The sequence below is a fragment of the Sciurus vulgaris genome (genome assembly GCF_902686455.1).
Source record: "Sciurus vulgaris genome assembly, chromosome: 9".
Lineage (NCBI taxonomy): Eukaryota > Metazoa > Chordata > Mammalia > Rodentia > Sciuridae > Sciurus > Sciurus vulgaris.
This window is the reverse complement of record NC_136469.1, coordinates 25,981,730-26,004,277: the sequence shown is the minus strand read 5'-3', so window position 1 is coordinate 26,004,277 and position 22,548 is coordinate 25,981,730. Positions and strand designations below refer to the sequence as shown.

The 22,548-nt window shown below is 41.4% G+C and overlaps 1 protein-coding gene across 4 annotated transcripts in view; it reads right to left on the bottom strand.

The window, feature by feature from the left end:
• The window catches only part of ARHGAP10 (Rho GTPase activating protein 10), a 296,650-nt gene that overhangs the window by 192,711 nt on the left and 81,391 nt on the right, over nt 1-22,548 (bottom strand). For all 4 annotated transcript variants that reach the window (XM_079154583.1, XM_079154582.1, XM_079154581.1 and 1 more), the window contains exon 4: nt 3,113-3,184. In XM_079154583.1, coding sequence (XP_079010709.1) covers nt 3,113-3,184 — 72 coding nt within the window. The remainder of the gene's footprint in view (nt 1-3,112; nt 3,185-22,548) is intronic.

The window sequence follows — 22,548 nt, the reverse complement described above, 5'->3', positions numbered from 1 at the left end:
CAAAGTCATCATGGCTGAGAGGAACAGAAGGGTCTCTATATAAGTACAGGAGTGTCTGCTCAGGTCAGAGGTTCACCATGCTACAGATGGGTCAGGTGCATACACTGGTGTGTATACTGTGAGTAGAAAAACCCCCAGAGTCTCTCATGTTTCTCCATCTCTCCATGCAGAGGCATTGACAGCCTTTGTTTAAGGACTATTTCTTCGAGAATGTCTTTTAAGGTTGTTCATTATGCAAACAGTTAATATCTCCCTCTGGAACATAGAAAAGGTTTGTTTACTGCAGAGTATAATAAAGTCCATGCCTTCAGTTGAGGCACAGTTGGGCAAGTTTGCCTGCAATCCACTGGAGATCTTCAACTGTGATGGAACCCCTGTTTCTGTAGTATTTACTACAGCGACTCTGTTACCCCCTTGGGACTCAAGGGTCAAGAGTAATGATGTTAAGAATCTCGGGCTGCTTGTTGTGCTGAGGGTAGTAAGGTTCTTTGTCTTTGGGTCAGGAGTCTGTCTTTTGCTTCCCACTGTAACTCTTGAATGGGTCTGGTATTTCTCAGAGATTTTACTCAATGTTTGGTTCTTATGTTGTTTGGTATCTATACCAGTTTCCTGTGGATAAAATCAGCATGTTATGAGCAATGGATACGAAAGCACAATGGAATGATGGAGAGTAAGCACACCCTCCTCCACGGAGGGAAAGAGCCTGAAAAGGAGGTAAGGCAAACTCCAAACAGCCACCTGACGTGAAGCAGCACAGACTGGCCTCTGTCCTATGATGGGACTTTTGCCCAGGGGTGAGAATCTAAGAACACATCTGAACCTACAAAACAGAGGGATGAGCTGAAGTCAAACAGACATGACTCAAGGAGGGCATATACAAATAGAAGCAAAATGGTGGAGAGTACCACCTTGGGGCTTCTGGAAAATTTCCCCATTTACAAAAAAACACTCAGCAGCTTAGATTATGTTTAAAACCACAGTTAAACATGTAATCGGGCTTCTTGAAACTGGAGAAAGTACATGGAACTGAAAGAGCATCGATAGAAAGGCACAGGGTGTGACATTACCAGATAAGAAGAAAAGGAAAAAAGATAAAAATGTTGATACTGACATCTCAAAATTCTGATGTGGTCAACAGTTAAGGGAATTTTTTACTTTTAAATCTCCACATGAAAACTGTTTGCCGTTTTAAAAAAGCTCTTTAAAGTGTCCCACATAAGACTGATAGAGAAATAAAAGTGAGTGCTCATAAAAACTGAATTGAACGTTTAAAGGAAATAGATGTAAGAACAACCTTACAGCTAGGTTACTTATCAGGTATCTACTACAGTAAGGCAGGGCAGAGGCTGGTAGAAAATGAAGAAAGTTAGCATAGTCTTTTGAAGATTTAACAATCTAAGGGATTTAACAATCTATGGAAAAGACAAGGTATTTATATATTGCTGTAGAGCACAGACAACCACACCCCCTGCTCCCCACTGTTTTTATGCTATACGAAACACTACCAGTTAAAAAAGGCTTCTTGCTGATTCTGGTGGTGCACACCTATAATCCCAGTGGCTTGGTAGACTGAAGCAGGAGGATCACAAGTTCAAAGCCAGCCTCAGCAACTTAGCAAGGATCTAATTTAGTTAGACCCTGTCTCAAAATAAAGGACTGGGGATGTGACTCGGTGGTTGAGCAACCCTGGGTTCCATTCCTGGTTAACATGCACTCATTTTTCATTTACAACATATGATTTTTGCCCAATCCACAAGAAATGAACATTATATACATGCAGTATGGGTCAACTAGTTAAAATAACCAATATGTTCAAGTTTAAAATAGCTTAAAGAGAAAAAAGTCATGAAATTACAAAATAGATCCCCAAGTCCTTCCTTTTACAGATAAAGTCAATTATTTTCAGAGATGAAATGGGGCCCCCAATGTCCTGCTGCAAAGCCAGGGGGCCCTATCCAGTTGTACACAGTTTAGCAAACATCAGAAAAATCTGAAGGTGCCCATACACACCATTCACTGTCTACAAATCTTAATTTATAGTCCTTCATTAAAAACTGTAAAATATTCTGCCAAATAGTTTATCAGTTAAAGGAAAATGAATTCTGTAAATTGAAACTAAAAAGCTGAAATGCTTTGGGCCCATTTGTGTAGTTACAGCTATTGAGGCATCTGTTTATTTGTACCAAGGGATTTTAATAGTTTCTTTTAAGAAGATAAAGGGGGGGGGGGGGGGGGAGACTCACATCCCCAGGCATGTGGGAAAAAAATTACAAATATAAAAACTGTCTTCCCTACCTAAAATTAATGTTGTTCTCTCTTCGGACCAAGTCAAAAGTAGTCCACAATACACTAATGTCACTTTTCTCCCCTCAAGTACATACAAAACGTTCAGGAAAGACTGGTGAAAATTATTTCTCTGGGATAGCTGAAAAGCTCAGATCACAAACTTTAAAAGTTGCTAAATATATCCCAGGCTCCCTGTGGCAAAGTCACTGTATTATTCCCGGAAATCCTGGCTAAATCCCAGATCCTTGTGTGGGGAGACTATGGTTTGCTCATGTCTGAATCCCCAGCACAACAGCCAAAATGAGATACTATAACAATCCAGGTATGTAAGAGAAGCTCAATAAATTTGTTCAATTGAAGGAAACTATGTTGCTATAAAATAACAATGTCACTTATAAAATAATTTAATACTCTTCCTAGCTTTAATGGCACCATGATCTAGCAGGATCTCTATAACCTTAAGCCCAATTACAAAGCTACATTCCTCCATAAAATAGAGGTGTACATGGAAATAACTATATTCCCTACAGTGATAAGATCCTTCTATTCAGAGTAATGTGTTGTTTGGTTAAAAATATTTTTAAAACTCCATATGCGAAGGTGTAGCCAAAGAGGATTCTAGAGGTTTTATTACCCTGTACAGGTGTTTTTGTTTTGTTTTCAATTTCACCTCCCCAAAGGGGGAAAAGCATACTTAAAACATAAAACAACAGATGGTTGACTCCAACATCTCCCTGGAAGCTGCCAAATGTGAACAAAGTGTACGCTGAAGTAGCAGAGGCATCTACATTTTCTGTTTACAAGTGTACTCAAGTTAGACACAAACCTTTACAGCTCCAAGTTGCTCTTTTCTGAATTTTTCCAAGGGTTTAATCAGGGTTTCAGTTACGCTTAATGCCTAGAGAACAAGAACGATAACAAAAGAACATAGCATTAGGTTTCCAAAAAGGAAAACATTAGTATTGCATTTCCCTCTTCCACTCCACCCAGAAATAAAATGAACAACACATTTAACTGCTTTATCTCACCCTGCCAATCCAAGAATTAAATCACTTCCCAACTTACTAAACTGCTAGAACTCAAATATTTTCAGGGGAGAGGAGGCAGGGCAGCTGGCCAGAGTGACATGCAAGGCAGCCCCACGCTCCTCCATGAAGTGGCAAGAGGACCATCTTTACACAAAGCAGTCTGTCACGTCCATTAACAGAACACTTCTGTTTGAGATTTTTTTTTTAATTCCTCCTCCTCAGAAATTTAAAATTCAATTACATTCCTTTATTGGCAATCAGACTATATTAAGGAAAGGACTAGAATTGTGGCTACTCTTTTAAATAAAACCAGTCTGAAGAATTCCTTCATTACTAAAGAATTCCTTATAAGGATTTAAGGCCTATTAGCACAGTGGAACTGCTGGAGGCTCAGGAAAGCGGAGGCAAACACTTGGGAGCGCCGGCAAACATCACATCAGGGAAGGCCCACCCACCAACTCCAGCCACAACCACATGCATTCCTTACATTGGCTGATCTGGGTCTTTTTGTTCTAAGCCACAGAACACTGAAAATGCAAACCAAAGGGAATATTCACCTAAGCAGAACACAGAAACAATATGCTGAGCTCCATCAGCCTTCATTTCTGAGACCAGGAATATCCAGAATGGGGGTGGGGAGGAACCACCTCCAAAATACTACACAAGAATAAGTCATCCCTCTTTTCCCAAGAGCCTCCCAAAAACCCAAGATTAAAAATACAGGAAAAACAAAATAAATGACTTAGAATAGGAAAGGAATTTTTTTTTAAAACACAGAACTGGGGATAGAACCCAGGGCCTCATGTATGCCAAGCAAGCTCTATCACTGGGCTATACCCCCAGCCCTTAGGGAAGGATTTTTATTTTAACAGAAGGTTCCTCTGCAGTGTCTTATGATAGAAATGTTTTCCCAAGGAGACTAGTCGCACTAACATAAGGAACACTCAGTGACTAGAACCACAGTCAAGAGGTCCATAGTCTGAGCTTTCTGCCCCAGATTGCTTCTGGGTTCCACTCAAAAGAGATGGGACGCTGGGCATGGTGACACACACCTGTAATCCCAGCGCTCAGGAGGCTGAGGCAGGAGGATCATGCATTCAAAGCCAGCCTCAGCAACTTAGGAAAACCATGTCTCTAAATAAAAATGTTTAAAAAAAAAAAAAAAAAGGCTGGGGATGTGGCTCAGTGGTTAGTACCCCTGGGTTCAATCTTCAGCACCACAAAAAAAAAAAAAAAAGAGATGATGAACAACAGATTTGAAAGAAAGAATTTAGAATCGGGGGAAGGCATCATCTTCAAAACCATTCCTTTTATCACCTGGACATCTTAGACCATGGGAGCCTACAATGGCAAGGAGTCCCACATACTAAAGAAAAGAACAGGGACAAAGCCACACAATCCAGGAATCCTGAGCATCCAAATAACAAGGAATTTCCCAGTTCCATGTGGGAAAGCAGATACCCAACATTCTGTCATACATTTTCAAGGTGATTCAATTTACACACACTTTTGCATAAATTAACTGAAGTCACAGTAACAAGCACCTTCACTTCCAAAGCTTCCATCTGGACATACTTCTATTCCTGAATAAGCCTACACGTGACACGTCTTTCATGGAAGCTGGCATGCTCAGGAAGTAAATTAGCCCAGCAGTGCATGCTGCAATGATACAGATAATAACTGCCCAAGGTCAAGGAAGACAGGGGCAGCGATTCAAAAATCATGTTAGTCTGAACCCAAGCTTAACCACCACACAATACTGCAAATAAGACACCAAACAGGTGAATACTGACTGGTTCAAAATAGCTATCTTAATAAACTATTTCAGGAAAGAAATATCTGCTAAGCATCTAGGGCCAGGCTATGAGGCTACAAGAATACAGTCCCTTGCCATCGTGGAACTTTCAGTAAAGGAGACATAATGGGCACGTGAACACTTGAATAGATACAGAATTGCAAATTCTACTAATGCCTTCTGGTGGGGAAGAACAAGGGTACTGTGAGGACTTCATTAGAGACAACATAGGAGAAACGTGCTCAGTGTGAACTTCATCAAAGTGGGACATTTAAGCTAAGAGCTGAAAGATGGGAAGGAATTAGTGGTGCAAAAAACAAGGGAAACTGTCTCCGGCCCAAAAGCAGCAGAGGCAAAGGATTAAGGTGAGAAGTCATCCAGGAATTTCAGCAATGTCAAGTGCCAGAATGCTGCAGAGTAAAGAACAATGAAGAGAAAGCAAAGAGATCAGCAACTGTGGACAACCAGAGAATGCAGGGCTCTGGGTAAAGGGTTTTTTTGGTTTTTTTTTGGTACCAGAGATTGAACCCAGGCATCCTTAAACACTGAGCCACATCCCCAGCCCTTTTTACTTTTTATTTTGTGTCAGGGCCTTACTATATTGCTTAGGGCCTCACTAAGTTGCTGAGGCTGGCTTTGACTCTCCTGCCTCAGCCTCCCAAGTGGCTGGAATTACAGGCATGTGCCATCATGCCCTGCAAGGGTTAATGTTTGAAGTACAATGGAAAGCCTCTGAAGGATTTTTAAGTATGGAATTGACACAATCATAATTAGACCTTTTAAAGATTACTCAAACTGTTCTAAGAAAGAGAGGTGCAGAAAATTGGAAGAAAAATTCTCATTAGGAGGATTCCAGAAGGGTACAAGGAAGATATTACAATGACTCAAACAAAGGTAGGGACAGAAATAACGTAGATTTGAGAGAGATTTGAACACAATGTGGAAAAGGTGGAGACTCAGATTTACACATGAGCAACTGACAATACAGTACTGTTATGATTTGGATTTAAACCACCCCCCAATGCTAAAGGTTTGGCTGCCAAGCTGTGGTACTCCTATGAGGTAATGGAACCTTTCAGAGGTGAGGACTAGAAGGAGAAAGTTGAGATAAAGGGAAAGACTATTTCTTTTTAGAAAGAAGTATTTAAGAGATGAACACAGTCTAAATGCCCATGTGAAGAGTCCATAAAAGATTATTCTAAGTCTCTACCATGGTAAGAGATGTGATGCTGACCTTCAAGCAGAGTTTTCCAATCATGAATAAAAGATACTTTCCTCCCTTCTAACAGGTGCCAGTCACAATGAGCTTGTAGACGTCATTAAGAAAGGCTGAGGGAGGAGCTACCTCATGGTTGTTTTTTCCATGAAGTACAAGGCTAAAGGTCACTTCCAGAGAGTTTGATCATGTGAACAAATTTGGAGGGCAAGGAGAATGAATGAAAGAAGCACTATAAACAGAGAAACAGGAACATTCCTAGGCAGGGCTGAGGGCCCTGTGAGAGGTGAACAGGAGTTTCCATCTGCCTTGTTCCAGGATTTTCTCCGGCAATGAAGGCAGAAGTCGGGTGGCTGGGTTCATCCTGGGTGAGAGGATTTCAATAAGCATCACATGACTTGGTATATGAAGTACTGGTGAACCTCACAGATCTACAGGGAGAAGGCGGCTGCCCCTGAGTAAGAGAAGACATGCTGGTGGGGATCACACAGGGCTGAATCGGACTCACTTTGGAGAAGGAAAAAGGGTATGTGACAAAACACCTCAGACAAACAATTTAGAAGGAGGAAAGATTTATTTTGGCTTGTGGCGTTACAGGTTTCAATCCACACTTGCTTGGCCTTGTTGCCTTTGGGTTATAGGTGAGGCACAGCATCATGGCAGGCAGCATGTGGTGGAGAAACCATTCACCTCAAAGTAGTCAGGAAGTCAAAGAAAAATAGGAGCCAGGTTCCCAGATCTCCTTTAAGAGCATACCCAATGACCTAATTTCCTCCACTAGCCCCCACCTCCTCAAGGTTTCACCACCTCCCAAGAGCAATGCAGTCTGGAGACCAAGGCTTTAACACATGAGCTTTGAGGGACATTTGAGATCCAAACCAGAACATGGTTGGGGGCAAGGAGCCCTCCATGTAGAGAAGAGCAAAAGAGCAATTTCAGAGCGTGGAACTGCAGGTAATTCAGTGTCAATAAAGCCAATGAAGAAGTCTGAGGATCACAAGAGGTGGCTAGAGACATCAGTTAGATCCCATTAGTCAGCAGAATAGGACCTAGGAAATGGTAGAAAAAAATGCTAGGTGCAGGCATCAATAATATGGATACATCAACATGCTTTAAAATGTGAACTCCCAGATTCCATGCCGTGGAGCAAACACTTTTCTTTGCAGAAAAGGACCAGGCTAAAAGATTACTTGAGAGCAATTTTAGATCACAAGATCTGTCCTTCATTTGGAGAATTAATTTGATGCAATATTCACCCAGCTAACACTAGAGCTAACACTAGCACAGGAAGAGTACAAAAGGTTTGTGTCTGATCATCTGCAGATCAATAAAGCAAATATCCAAAACAAGAAAAGTAGCAGTTGTGACAGCAGTATATCCAATGTTTTAATTAAAAGAAAATTTTAATTATGGTATATAGCCCATAATCCCGGTAACTTGGGAGGCTGAGACAAGATTACAAGTTCAAAGCCAGTCTCAGCAACTTAGTGAAGCCCTAAGAACTCAGACCCTGTGGCAAAATAAATAAAAAGGGTTTAGGATATAGCTCAGTGGTAAAGCACCTCTGTGTTCAATCCCGAGTTATCCACTCCCCAAAAAAAATCATTTTTCTTGAGAAAAATTTGACTTGGCAACTTTGGAATGGAGCCTAAAAATTTCTACTTAAGAACAAAATAATGAAGCAGCCACTAAACATTTTAGTAAGGCACTGTTGGGCAACAATGATTGGTTTTCTTTTTCTCACGCAAATCCATGCAATTTCTCAGGGTCTTGTATAATTTCACAGAAATACTGAATGATATTTGTTAGTACTTAGTGTTACTGGCATCTTCTAATGCCAAAACACTATTCTTCTTCCCCAGAGACAAATGAATACAAAATCTAGAACTGCCCCTATGAAGCTAAAAGCAATTTATAGTGATGATATCTTCTCAAATTTCATGGAGACAGTTCTAGTAATGAATCTTTCAAATGCTAACTTGTAAGGATTCAGTCAGATAAAAGAGAGGCAATACAGAAAGTGACTTTACAACCACACTTCAGGTTATATAACCATATTTTTTTCCTATAAAATTCTTACAATAAGAAATCACAAGATTCCTATGTTGCTAATGAGCCTTGAAAAAGATTTTGGATAGTCATACCTGGAGCTCCATGAACATAAAACAAGTTAACGTGTCAGCTGCTCTCCCCCTAAAGCAAGGGACAGCCAACTTTTTCTACAAAAGACCAGGTAATAAATAATTTAGGCGTTGAAGTCATGAGACCTCAATCCTGCCACTTTAGCACAAAAGTAGCCATCGACAGTATGTAAGTGAAGGGGTGTAGCTTGTTCCAATAAACCTAAGAACAAAAACAGGAGACAGGGTGGCTTTAGCCCATGTGCCATGCCTGCCAAACACCACCTGAGAAAATCACCTTGAGTTATCGTGACAAGAAAATGTTCTTCCATTTTTTCAGAAGACATTTGCCATATCTGCAGCCTAATAGAATTTGCAAGGAAGGTGGAATGTTGGAGTGAGATAATCAGTTCAAGGATCTCTCTCACTAAAAGAGGGACTCCAAAGTGGTGTCACAGAATGTCCCTGGGATGAGTTCAATGCTGAAAGGGAACTGCTCAAATGTATATGTCTTAACATTTTACGTGAATAATGGGTCTAAAGCCCCTAAAATTTTTAATTAAGTTCAGTGTGAGCCAAGGGAAACCACCAGCTGCCCCAGAAGATAATGTGCGCACACACCAATTACACAAACCCAAAAAAGATCCATTCAACTGCGTCCCATCAGATCAGAACCCATCTCCATAGTATGGTACTAGGTTCTCAGACTTAAAAAAAAAAAAAAACTAGAGACAGGGCCTCACTAAGTTGCTGAGGCTGGCTTTGAACTTGCAATCTTCCTGCCTCAACCTCCCAAAACACTGGGATTACAGGCATGTACCACTGTGCCTGGCTCAGACATTTCTAATGTGAGTCAAGCAGGAACATGACCAGAATGCTTAAAAGGTTCAGGCAGAAGAGGTTAATAAATCAGGTTTTGAATGTGAGTTGGGAGGAAGAGAACATTTAGAAGGAACAGGAAACTGTCTTTAAATATTTAAATGGGTCCTGAGTAAGAGAAGAAAAAAATCAGTTTGATTTGCTTCTCATGGGTAGAAGCTACAGAGTAGCAGATCTGGTTTCAGTCTCAGGAAGGACTTGGTAAGAACTGTGATGGGCTGGGCCGCATGAGGAGGTAGTGCCCTCCAGCACCTTCCACATGAACAAGAGGAGGCTTGAGGACCAATGTCCAGGCATGCTATCACAGATTCCCAGCCTGGCAGAAAGATGGCCTAGGAGACCTCAAAGGCCCTGCCCATCTCATATTCTGGGGTTCCAAGTGAGTCAGGAGAAGCAGAAGCACAAATTCTATTCCCATGTTACCTTAAAATGCTGTGATGGCAAACTCAAGACTCCATCAGAACTTCATAACTCAGTAAAAGAACCAAAGGATTATAAGGGTTCTGGGGGATTAAAACCTTTCCATCAACTAACTGCCCAGGACTGAAATCCCTTTCCATTGGCCATGTAAGAACCTTAACTGGGTAAGGAAAGAATGAAAGATCTTAAGTGCCCCGACTGTTCAATTCAGAGCTAAGAAATTTGTTGCCAGCAAGGACTGACCAGCAGACGACAGGGCTCTACCTTTGGGGGGGGGGGGGGGGGGGCGGGGGAGTACGGCAGAGGCTTTATTTAAACTGTCCCCCCACATCTAAGATCAACAGTAAGGTACTGACGTCGTTCCTCAAGAGAAAAGGGCTTCAAGCCCTAAACCCCTGCTCAGTAACAAGACAATAAAACATAACTACAGTCCATAACATCTTCAATTTTTTTTTTAAATGTCTAGGCAAAACAATTAAGTCGGTATAAATACTAAATCGTGACTTTCTAATTACTTACAAAGACAGACCGAGTACAACGAAGCAGAAGGACTTAAGGCCCTTTCCCCGGCCCTCACTTTTTTTAGGCCTGGATTCCAAGTATTTCTGACCTCCAGAGGAATGCATAATCTGAGTGCAAAGGAGAATTTCCACTATTTTCTCTCATGACCTTCCAGACACTTCCCATTACATTATGCTAAAGGGAAAACTCTACTTTCCAATTCCGACATCAAGAATAGCAGCAAAGGAACTACTCAGTACAGCTAGTCTTTTTTTTTCCTTGAAACAGAACCTTGAGAACAGGCACCAAGGAACTCTCACATATATCTTGAACATAAGATTTTTCCCCCAAAATGATCCCTCGGGGGGAAAAAAGGGACTTGCTTTATATGAGGATTCTTCCAGAATCTTCAAGGAATGTATTTCCCGTTATTTTGATTAAAAAAAAAAAAAATTGAGGAATTCTAGCCTGAAATGGCCCCTATCACATCTAGTTTCAGATACTTAACAAAAACAAGAGGAAGTTGAAATATTTAAGAGATTTAGTTACTCTGGAGTTGACCTCGAATTTCTGTGTTCAGTGTTTTGGGAATACAGACCCCTTTAAAAGGAGCAAGGATAGTGGATACATTAAGGCAATCATGAAAACATCTCAGGGATATTTTTTTAAAAAGGCTCAACTGTGCTGCGAATAGGTACTTGGGGCTTGAGAAAACATTCCCTACAAAAGCAACGGAAATATTTTAAAAGGTGCCATATCTCAAAAACCTCAGATGTGGCCATCTGCTCTGGAAAGCTGTGCTGAAAACCTCGGAATGTGTCTGGGATGAACATACTCACATCAAAGGTGTCTAGAGTTCAGAAAACTTACAAAACAAGAAAAAATATTTCCAAAGTACAAGCTGAACTTGTATATCAACTGTAAAATACAGACACATCTTATCAAGTGTAGAATTGAAAGCAGATACCTGTTTATCGAGTAAAAATGAATGTATACCTAAAAACGTGCATATCCAAGCTATTCAGAAATGATTTTGTTCAATTTCCTATGGGAAGATGGTTGTCTTACACAGGTATATTGGTAGCGGATACCTGTCCTTTCATTTTAACCTGCACTTGAAACCCCTTCCCATATATGAAGAATTCTACTAAATGAAATAGAGCTCACCTCCCATCATAAAAGCTAAAAAATGACAAACTCCAACTTTACCAAACATCTTGTAGAAAGATAATGTCACCTAATATTAATCACATGTTCACACCTAAGACTACTAGCTAGTTTTTCAAAGAAGTCAGTGATCAGGGGCTGGGGTTGTAGCTCAGTGGCAAAGTGCTTGCCTAGCATGTGTCAGGCACTGGGTTTGATCTTAAGGACCACATAAAAATAAATATTTTTTTTAAAAAAGACTACCTGTTTTTATATTAAAAAAAAAAAAAAAAAATCACTGACCAGACATTGCAGTGAGGTGGCAACTACTCCAGTGTCCAGAGGCAGCAAGTCTACCTAGAGCCCCAGGCACAGTGGGCTGCTGGTGCAAACAGTACCCACACCCTCCCGCAATAGCAGCGTCCTCTCCAAGCCCAGCTCTGTGATGAAACTCTGGGTGTCATTCCTGGTTCCCAAAACCTTTTAAAGATCCTGCAGTCTTTGATAAATCCCCTTTCTGTTCAGAAGAGCTAGCACTAGCCACTGAGAAACCAAACCAATATAGGCTTAATATTTTTAAAACTTCACAACTGTACAAATGATCTTGTCAAAATGCTTTCAGACCATTTTTGTCAAAATTCCTACCCAAAATTTTCCTGATTGAACAGATTCATTAGTACTTACATTACTCTCCATGGATGCTCATATTTGGTATCTTTCTCCATCTAGCCAGTTGCTACCCTGAACTATATCCTCCCCCATCAATCTATGCTGAAGTTCTAATAGGATTAAAATGACCAATGAAGTCCTCTTACTTTTTAAAAACAGATGAAATAAAAGTCAAAGATTCTGACATTGACAAAATATGAAAAAGCATCACAATCAATTTTGTTAAGACCCCCTGCCACAGTGAAAACCAGGAATCCACTATTTTCTCACTATGACTCCACCTGACTATCCTATCTTGAAATGATTTCCTGTGTTATATGATTATTCTCAGCTACACAGGATTGATAGTTTCTTCCTACCTATGTTAACCCAAGAAAGAAAAGGGATGTCAAACCTGAAGCCTTTTTACCTTCTAAATGAATCCTTGTACAGTATTTTATTTTAAGCACAGCTCAAGCTAATGTAATCCTCCTTGTGTGAAAAAAAAATACTGTAAAAACCAAATTAAATTTTATAGTAATAGTTCAAACTAAGAACAAGTGAGAATTTTAATGAACCCATATACAAAGCACTAACAGGGACAGAGGTGCTATAAATTAACTCTACAGAGTTTAAACTTGAAAATTAGGAGCCAATTAATACAAAATTGTTCCTTGAATGCCCAAGTCTTTCAGCCCACAGCAGCCTCACTTAACAGTGCAGGGCTCCTATTTGCATAATATGTTTCAAATTTACTAGTTCATTTACCACACTTCTGCTTTCAGAGAGATAATCCAGGGGATAAAACGTCCCCAGTAATAAGTTTTAAATCAACTTTCAATACCAAATCCTAACAAAAGGATGGGAGCAAAAGTTAAGTCTATGTTTCACCAAAGATTAAAATGCTCTTCGAATCTCTTCTACAGACAAGTATCTTAGGGCCTGTTTACACCTTCCCCTTCCCCACTCCCAGAAAAGAGAAAGTTAGCATCAATTTTAAAAGACTAATTAAAATAAAGTGACAATTTTTTTCAGAAATACCCTCTATCATTAAAAGTTTTTTTTCATTACGCTTAGGAAAAAAATGAGAATCATAAAACAAAAGCTCCTAAGTATTTAAGGAATGAGTTAACCTAATAAGGATGCATAGATATGTAACCTCAATCTTCTTTGCTTGTGTGCTTTAAGGGCAATAAGGACCTTGCTTCTTTTTTTAAATAAATACTTGGCCAGAACATTATGAGAGTGATTTTAAAAACCATAAAAGTGAAAGATAAGCCTGTCAGAACACTATAAAATTATCATGAGACAATTTGAGATTTAGGGATTTTTAGTTTTAAATAAATAAGGATCTGTTTCTTAAATGAATAGTATTAGTTCCATAGCTAGAAATAGGAACCTCATGCATAATAAGGAAATAAACTGAAAAAAATATTAAGAGCATATTTGACCAATGACAGAATGACTGGGTCTCCAGCCCTTCTGTAATACATAAGCTACTAGAGTGGCCAAGAGAAAAAAAGAAAGGATGTGTGTGAGGCCAAAACACTGTTGCTAACAACCTCCATCAGGCTACCAGCTATAGCCACCATCTTGGATGAGAGACTAATTCCTGGCTGCATCCACAGAGCACTACCCAGCCCACAGCAGGTATTCAATCTCATGAATCAAGAGATTCTCCCACACATTTAGGTGACTTAGAGAACAGTGAGTCTGCCAGGTACAATGGCACACGCCTGTAATCCCAGTGGCTTGGGAGGCTGAGGCAGGAGGATAAAAAGTTCAAATTCAGCCTCAGAAACTTAGCCAGGTACTGAGCAACTCAGTAAGACTCTAAATAAAATATAAAAAGGGTCTGGGGACGTGCTTCAGTGGTAAAGCGCCCCTGGTTTCAATCCCTGGTACAAAAAAAAAAAAACCCTGAATCTATATAAATGCAACATTTCCTTCCTACTGGTAACAATAACCAACGAATACAATGAATATTATATTTTAAGTCCCCTGACACATTGATTCAAAACCGTCAGCTTTTGTGTCAGTTGGGGTCCTCTAAGAAGCAGACACCAAGAACAATTTATAAATGCAAGAAATGTTTTAGGGAAAACATTAATGAGTGAAAATGGGAGGTGAGAGGAAAAGCCTAGAAGAGAGCCACCAGATACCAATGTAGGTCTGATCCCAGGAAAGGAGAAGGCAGGGAAGGCAGGCTAGGTGGATGTGGTTCACCCAGAGTAGTTCTAAGGAAAGCTGGGTTAAGTGCCTGTCAGAAGATTCAGTGTCTCCTGAAGAGTCACCTCGAATGTCCCTGTCACGCTTAGTCACTGGCTGTGGGCAGACTGTGGGAGGCATGTCCCTCACATTAATGCAATGTGAGATCAAAGCAGCGGGGCCCGACAGTCAATAATGGTCCATCTCCCCGCATCTGAGAGGCGTCTCCTTACTGGCACAGCTCCCAGAGTCCACAGGCTTTCACTCTACCGTGGCCACTGGCATTCCCTTGGCCCTCTAACCACACCATGAATTCCATGCTCTTTCTTTGATTGTAACATTCCACCATGAAGTGGAAAACAATCCATTATGTTGTATAGTAAAATCTGGTTTTCCCATTTTTTTTCTGCACCACGGAAAACATTGGAGGTGCATTATTTCTTTAAGGGGGACTTTGCTATGGCATCCAGGATTTTCTTCCACAATAGTCTTTAAGTCACCGATTCTGGTACTTCCTTGACCTACATCAGAAGGTCTCAGTGGAAGGTTTACAACCACCACCAGGCTTCTATTTCTTCTTTAAGTGGTCTTCCAAAGGTTTGCAAACTAGAAGACCAAGAAGCCACAGTTGTCTAACAGGCCAGGAGGGGTAACAACCAAATTCCTGTCTCTTTATGGCAGCTGCTTGGTAGACAACTACACAAGAAAGGGTCACGGGTATAGTTCAGTATAAAGTATGTGCTTAACATGCACAAGGTCCTGGGTTCAATCCCCAGCACAGGCACACACGAAGTGTAGGAACAGTATTAAGTCTTACAAAGACCTGAAAACAAGGAATGTCTTTAGGACACCAGAAGATGAAAGAATATTTTTGTCTTTGTCCCCAGCTTACAGTGAGCACCAATTTCCTCATTTCTCTTTAATAATGTGGTTAAATACAAGTTTCCCTAAGTTCTCTCTCAGTTCTTTTCAGAGACCTTACCATTGAGTACTTTCATGACAGAATCTAAAGAATGACCCTCAGTGTCCTAGTCCATCCCAGAATATTTGCCCCATAAAACAGCAGATTCAGCTAAACTAATTTCCATTGACAGAATCACCCCTCTGAATTGGACAGTTAAATGAATGGGCTGGCTCCCTTCTGGTGTCCTTTGGGGTATATGTTGGGGTGGGGAAGGAAGACAAGTCTGGAGCCAGCTGATTCCTCAGAAGCAAAGAACAGGCCCCAAGGAAATCAAATACAGGAAATGTAGGTTTCAATGGGGAAGTAGAATCTGGTAACGACAGGCTGAGAGGCCACAGATGATGATGAGTCACCAAAGAGGACACTGAGTCACAGGGCAAGGCCTTACCCAGAGAGGGCTCCAGAAAGGAGTCCAGGCCTCCTGCCCAAGACAATCTTCATTCATTCCAGAATTTTTATTTGCATTAGTCTTCACTGTCATTGCTATAGGATTCTAGGTAAGTAAATAATACACTCTCAACAGGTATATCCCTGACAAACAGGTTTTTATCTGAATGAATTACAACGGGTTTATAAGAAAAGATGAATGACATGAAAAAGCAATATTGTCAAATGGTAATGGTCAGTTCCAAGGAAAAAAGTCTTCCTAAACCTAGGTCATGGATAACTTTTAAAGCAAATACAATTATTTTGCATGAATAGGCATAAGATGGATTTTTCCCATTCTCAATGTGCCTGCTAACACAAACCCATGTAAAAATGTGTTACTTCACCTGCAGAAATGATTAAAACAAGTTTGATAGAGCTCTTTGTTATCATTATAATTAGTTTAAGATCAAACTAAAAGCATCTTTCCAATGGCATCCAGTATCTTAAGTACTTATGACCATAAAGGAACTCCAAGCAGTATTAAACACAAATTAAGCAACATTGAAATGCCTGCCTAACAGCAGAAACCTGCTCCATTAAGTCTCCGATCCTTTGCAAATGTCAGGTAAAAGCTTTGAAAGATTACTTTAACCTCCTGGGAGACATGAGATCATCAAAAAGCAATCTGTAGTATATTCAACTTTCAGACAGATCTAGCTCTGAGGCAAGGATTGCCAACCAAGATTTCAGAGTACCCAAGGCCAGGGGCTTTGATTTTTTATATGCCTCAATCACCTTGGAGGGCTTAATAAAGCACCAGCTGGCAGAACCCACCCAGAATTTGATTCGGTAGGCTTGGGGCGGGCAAGAGAATAAGCCATTCTGACATGTTTCCCTTTGATGCAGATGGATCATGTGTCATGCTTGAACAACTGTCCAGAGCATATTAAAGAAAGAATACTATGAAATTTCCTCCAAAAGTCAAAATAGATTTAACTTACTTTAACCAATATTTTATTATAAAACACTTGGGTTTTTTTGTATTTGCAGTGCTGGGGATTGAACTGAGGGGCACAGCTATATATTCCCAGCCTTTTTTATTTTTTACTTATTTTGAGACAGAGTCTCACATAGTTGCTGAAGCTGGTCTCCAACTTGCAATTCCCCTGCCTTGGGCTCCCAAGTCACTAGGATTAGAGGAGTATACCCACTAAAAAATTTTCCTGGGTGGGGGTAGGTACTGGGGATTGAACCCAGGAGGGCTACTTTCACAGCCCTTACTTTCTGAGACAGGGTCTCACTAAGTTACTATTTTAGTCAGCTATTTCACTGCTGTGACTAAAAAGGATCTGACCAGAACAATTTGAGGAAAAAATGTTTAGAGGCTCATGGTTTCAGAGGTCTCAATCCATAGACAGCAGGCTCCATTCCTAGGGGCTTGAGGTAAGGCAGAGCATCATGGCAGAAGAGTGTGGCAGAGAGCAACAGCTCACATGATGATCAGAAAGCAGACTCCACTCCCCAGATACAAATATATACCCAAAGTCACACCCCAATTCCCACCTCCTCCAGCCACACCCCACCACTTCAACTATAACTCAGTTAATCCCTGTCAGGGGATTAATTCACTGATTAGGTTAAGACTCTAACCCAATCATTTCTCCTCTGGACCTTCTTGCATTGTCTCACGCACAAGCTCATATCCAAATCGTAACAGTTCACTGAAGCTGGCTTCAAACTTGTGATCCTCCTGCCTTGGCCTCCTGAGGTGCTGGGATTACGGGTGTGCGCCACTTATAACACACGTATTAAAAGGGGAGGGGGTTGGGGAACAAAATATAAACCATTGTAAAAAAAATCCAAAATGTTACAAAAGAGACAGCAGACCGTGAGGGAATGACGAGAAAGGAGTGAACTGGGGCTGGGAAGTCAAGTGTGAGCCTTTCCTGTGACCATCTGAACCAGGAGGAAAGCCTCAAGACTCGGCTCAGGACCTTCTCTAGGGGAACCAAAACTCAGGGCATGTTACCCAGCAGGTGTCCTCTGGCCTGGTGTTTTCACAAGGGTGAAGGATGAGAGAAAAACAAGATGAAATAAGTAAGGTCTCAATGGATTACAGAGTGTCTGCAAAGCGCCTCTTGCCCAAATGGGAAATGAGCACAGCAGGTGGACAGGTGCCTTTGGGCCCCATCTGGCAGGCACTGCCTTCCCTCTCCAGGCCTGCTCCCTTTCCTGCAGCTTCCCTAACCTCTGACACTCACACCAGGGCTGGCTTGGTGCCAGGATCCTCAGAAACTGAGCCATCATTTGCAGGACAAATCACAAAGGACACATGTAAAGAGATCCATACAATCTGAAGGGCTTTCTGAAGAGCATCATAAACACTGCTGCACTACTTTAAATGTCCTTAGATTCCTGGACAGCTGCCCACCTCGGTAAGTACAATACGTCCTGCCATGCCAGAGAACACTGCCAGGAGCTGGCAGCAAAAGAGCACACAGCACTTCCCTCAGAACATGCACAGGAGCGAGCACAGTTAACTCTGGCCACCAGCTGTACCCTACTGACTCCACATTACTTCCACAGTCAAAGCTGGCATCAGCAGCAGCAGTAAAGACTACTCTCTCTTCGGAGCACTGTTTTGAAGGCAATATTGACATTTTAAAGGGCAAGGCGCATCCATTCATGGGAACTGGACTTCTGGGTGTGGACGGAAACACTGACTTCTTTTCTTAGACTGGTGATCTTTCCACTTCCCTCTCCAATAATTCTTTTTTTTTTTTTTTTTTTTTTTTTTTGTTGTTGTGTTGCTGTTTTGGGGTGGGGGGGCACTAGGCATTAAGCTCAGGGCCTAAAGCAGGCTAAGCACATGCTCCAGCACTGAACTACACCCCAGTCCCCAAATCAATTTTAATATCACATGACTGGGGGAGGGGGTTTGCAAGGATACAAAGGAAAGGATCCTTTCCTCTCTTCCCAGTCCAGGAGGAAATTCGCACTTTCATTCATCTTTCCTTACCTGGCTAACTGATTCACTCTTGGGATTCACCTCTCTAGGAGGCCTATCCTGAATTCCCAATCCTCCATTACTATAAAAATTGCCACCTCCCCCAGGGGAGGCTAACCACTCAAGGGAAGGAACCATGTCTTTATCTTTATAGCCTGTGCTTGGCACACAGTGATACTTGAACTAGATACACCCTGCTTGGGTATACAGATGAGGCATGTGAATATATATAGCTGTTGGCTCAAAACCAACAAGCAGCAAAAGGAAAAGTAGAGTAGGAGGAGGGAAAGAAAAGGGAAAGAAAAGGGGAAGAAAAGGGGAAGAATGGGGACTGAGAGCAAACTCCTCACTATGTATGGTTTTGTCAAAATGAACTCAAATATTATGTATAATTAGAATGCTCTAATAAAAGAGAGGCTACTTTTTTAAAGACTTCAGTATTCTGGATGAACTCTTCATAGAAAAAAATATATGTACCCATAATATTTAATTTATTGTCATGGAAATGTTTAGGAGTTCAAAAAACTAGGGATAATAACCATGAATCATCAGTATACCTAATTCTCATGTTTAAAAGCTATGAACGTTTTGAAAATCATCTCCACATTTAATAAAATATATTTTAAAGCATTTAAAACACACACACACACACCCCACCCAGGAACATGTTCCTGATTCTTGAGCTTCCTGATAGATAACTTTATCCTCTTAAAACACAAAGTTCTATTTAAGGTTTGTTTAGGATGTAGAAAACTAGGTATCTGGCATCAATCTTTGCCTTCTAATTGGATTTTTAAAAATTTCTTATTCTAATGACTCGGCCTTAATTATGAATACTCAATTATGCTCCATCATTATTTAATTAGGACTTCAGGAAACACTAACCCAATTACTTTGAGAGATCAAGCCATCCCTAGAATTGTTTCAATTCTTGGAAGTAATTTGTAGACTACTTCTGCTTCTGCTTCCATCTGACCACTGTCATTTTGCATTTTTTTTTTTACCTGTGGCTTTTAATATGTTGATTTGCACTAAGTTTAATAAAACAAGTTTTCAGAAATTTCTCAAAATGTACTGGCATCCATTTTAGCTACTTCAAGTCCTTGGTTGTTGCCATGTTCAGGAGACATGAGCTTGCAGAACTGCAGAAAGGCACGCCCCTGAGTTTCCACCCCACAAACTCCCAGCTGCAACGCTCCGCCTTCCGGGATTCCTCAGTCACAGGCTTAGCTGCTGCCCTCTCCATGGTGGCCACAGTCAACCTTTGGGATTGCTTAGTCCATTTTAATTGACATTCTACCTGGTATTCTCTAGGATGATCCTAGAAATTTCTTTAATATCTGTTATTATAAGTTGAAGGCTGGTGTATAGTAATGCATCAGCATTCAGAGGTATTTGAAAAAGCAAATGCAGCCGTGATTCCACACAATTCTCATGACTACCAAAAATAAGCGATTGCCCACTACCAAGATTACAAATAACATCATATGGGTTAAATGTCACACTTTGTTCTTAATTTCATTATTATAACTCATTGCTATCTTGAAAGTACTAAAAAAATTTTCAGACAAACCAGAAAAGTACCAGAGATTCCTGTCAAGGGGAAAAATAAGAAGAACCTACAGATTTAAAGAGACTTAGAAAGTTTAAGCATCAAATGTAATTCATTTGGGTTCACTAACCAATTGTTAGTGAAGGGGAGAGGAGAAGAAACAGTTTGAATAATATGAGAAAAATTTGAATATGCCCTAATTACTAGTGAAATTAAGACTTATTGTTTGATCTGAGCTATTTGTGGATGAAATGATCCTGGGCTTTCTGTTAAAACAATGGAGGAAGCAAGAAGGAATTCTGGAGAAACAGGATTGGCTGTGAAGCAGGGTGCAGAGTACATGTAGTTTCACTGAATTTTCCCCTCTACTTCTATGTATGCTTGCAATTTTTAAATTAAAAAGGAAGACAGCTTTAAGACTCTGTTAATCCTCTCCTTGGCAGTAGCTGCTCTCCACTGAGCTCCTGCTTCCCAGCAGATGTCTGATTCCATAAATGGGGGGAACACATTGTGCCATTCCTCTCAGGAATGGCCTTCTACAGACCCAATTCTACTCTCACTTTTACCCGGCACTGCCAACCCAACCTTGTCACACTAGTCCTACCTAAAACAGAGACCCTACCAACCACCATCACAGTCGAAATTAAATCAAGCAGTCACCTAACAGCTCCGAGAACCACGCCATCTGCATCATACAGTCTAAGGCCACATGACACTTTGACCACACAATTCCAAGGAACATAAACCAAATCGAATATCAAAATAGACAGTGGTCATATGATATTTCCATAGAGCAGAAACAGCCCACTCCGCCCAAAACTCTCTTCCTCCAGAGACCAGGAGGATGCCTCATACTGTCCTCTGAAGAAACAGCCTTCAGCACTTCACCACTCAGAGTTAACACACTTGGTCTCCTTTTTTTGTTGTTGTTTTGTTTTTTTTCAGGGGGTGGGGGTGCACCAGGGACCCAGAGGCACTTAACCACTGAATCCCATCCCCAGCCCTTTTATTTTGAGACGGGTCTCACTAAGTTGCTTAGGGCCTAAGTTGCTAAAGTTGACTTTGAACTCAAGGTCCTCTTCCCTCATCCTCCTGAGCCACTGGGATTACAGGCTTGCACGCCACAGTGCCCAGTTACTTGGTCTACTTCTGATCCTCACCCTTCTTTATCATGTTTTGTAGCACAACTCTCTCCCCAAGACATTCTGTTTTGTTTATAACTGCCTCAAGATGTTATTGTGTTCATTCATTATGGCTCCTCTCCCTGGAGGATAACCTCCATGAAGGCAAGGACCCTGAACTGGTTGTCTCCATGTCCTCAGATTCTAAACAGTAACTGGAACGCAGATGGAGCTCAATAAATATTTGCTGGATGCTTGGGTCCCAACAAAGAACTAAACACCCAAGAGGCTTGAGCAAAGAAAGTTGACACTATGAACAAAGAATCCTCATCACCCTGCACACTCAGTTCATGCAACAGAAAGATGTCTTGGTATCGCTTTCTCCACTATCATGTTTAGTCTTCCCTAAATAGTTCAACAATCAGTGACTATAGAATCACACAAATAGCAGATCTGTCACTGTGTGCCTAATGGGAAAAAACTAACAGGACCACAATATCTTCACATCTCTTCCATGGAATTTCCAACACATACCATTATCTCAGAACTTAGGGAACAGTATAAATTATATTAAGACTTCTAGAATACATCTGTCCATCACTTTTTAAATCAAACTCAGTATCTTCTTAGCCAAGCACTGTGATGCATGACTAATTCCAGTTATTCTGGAGGCTGAGGCAAAGGATCACATGTTCAACCCCAGCAAGGGAAGCTCGGCAAGACCCTGTCTCAAAATAAAAAGTAGAGAGACCAGCACAGGGCGCTAGGGACTCCCCCAAGCAGCCCAGCCCCCTCCGGTGGGAAGCGCCTCTCTAGGCTAGCTTCCCGGGGCAGACCGCCCAGTGAGAGCCTCCTGACGCAGAGCCAACCACCGGTCCCCAAGCCAGCGGAGACATCCGATACACAAGCGGCTTCTGGGACCAGGGCTGGGCAGCCAGAGACCTCTCCAGGCAGCATTGTCCCCCTCCAGCTGCAGGCTTTTTCCACGGGATGATCCAAGATGGCGGACTAGAGGGTGACTGCATCTCCAGTCGCCCAGAACCCAGGATTCAAGAAGGGGAGGGATTGAGAGTCTCCGACTAAAATAGAACCACGGGGTGAGTCTCCCCCACCCAGCGAAGCTCAGCTGGGTGGCAGGCCCGGATTCGAGTGGCTTAGTAGAGTGGGACAGGGCAGATAGCGTCTCCCCCAGGCAGCTCGGTGCAGTCTGGCGGTGGGCTCCGCCCACAGGGACAGATCCTCCAGCCTCTCGGAACAGGCCCCCCAGTGAGAGCCCTTCTGCACAGAA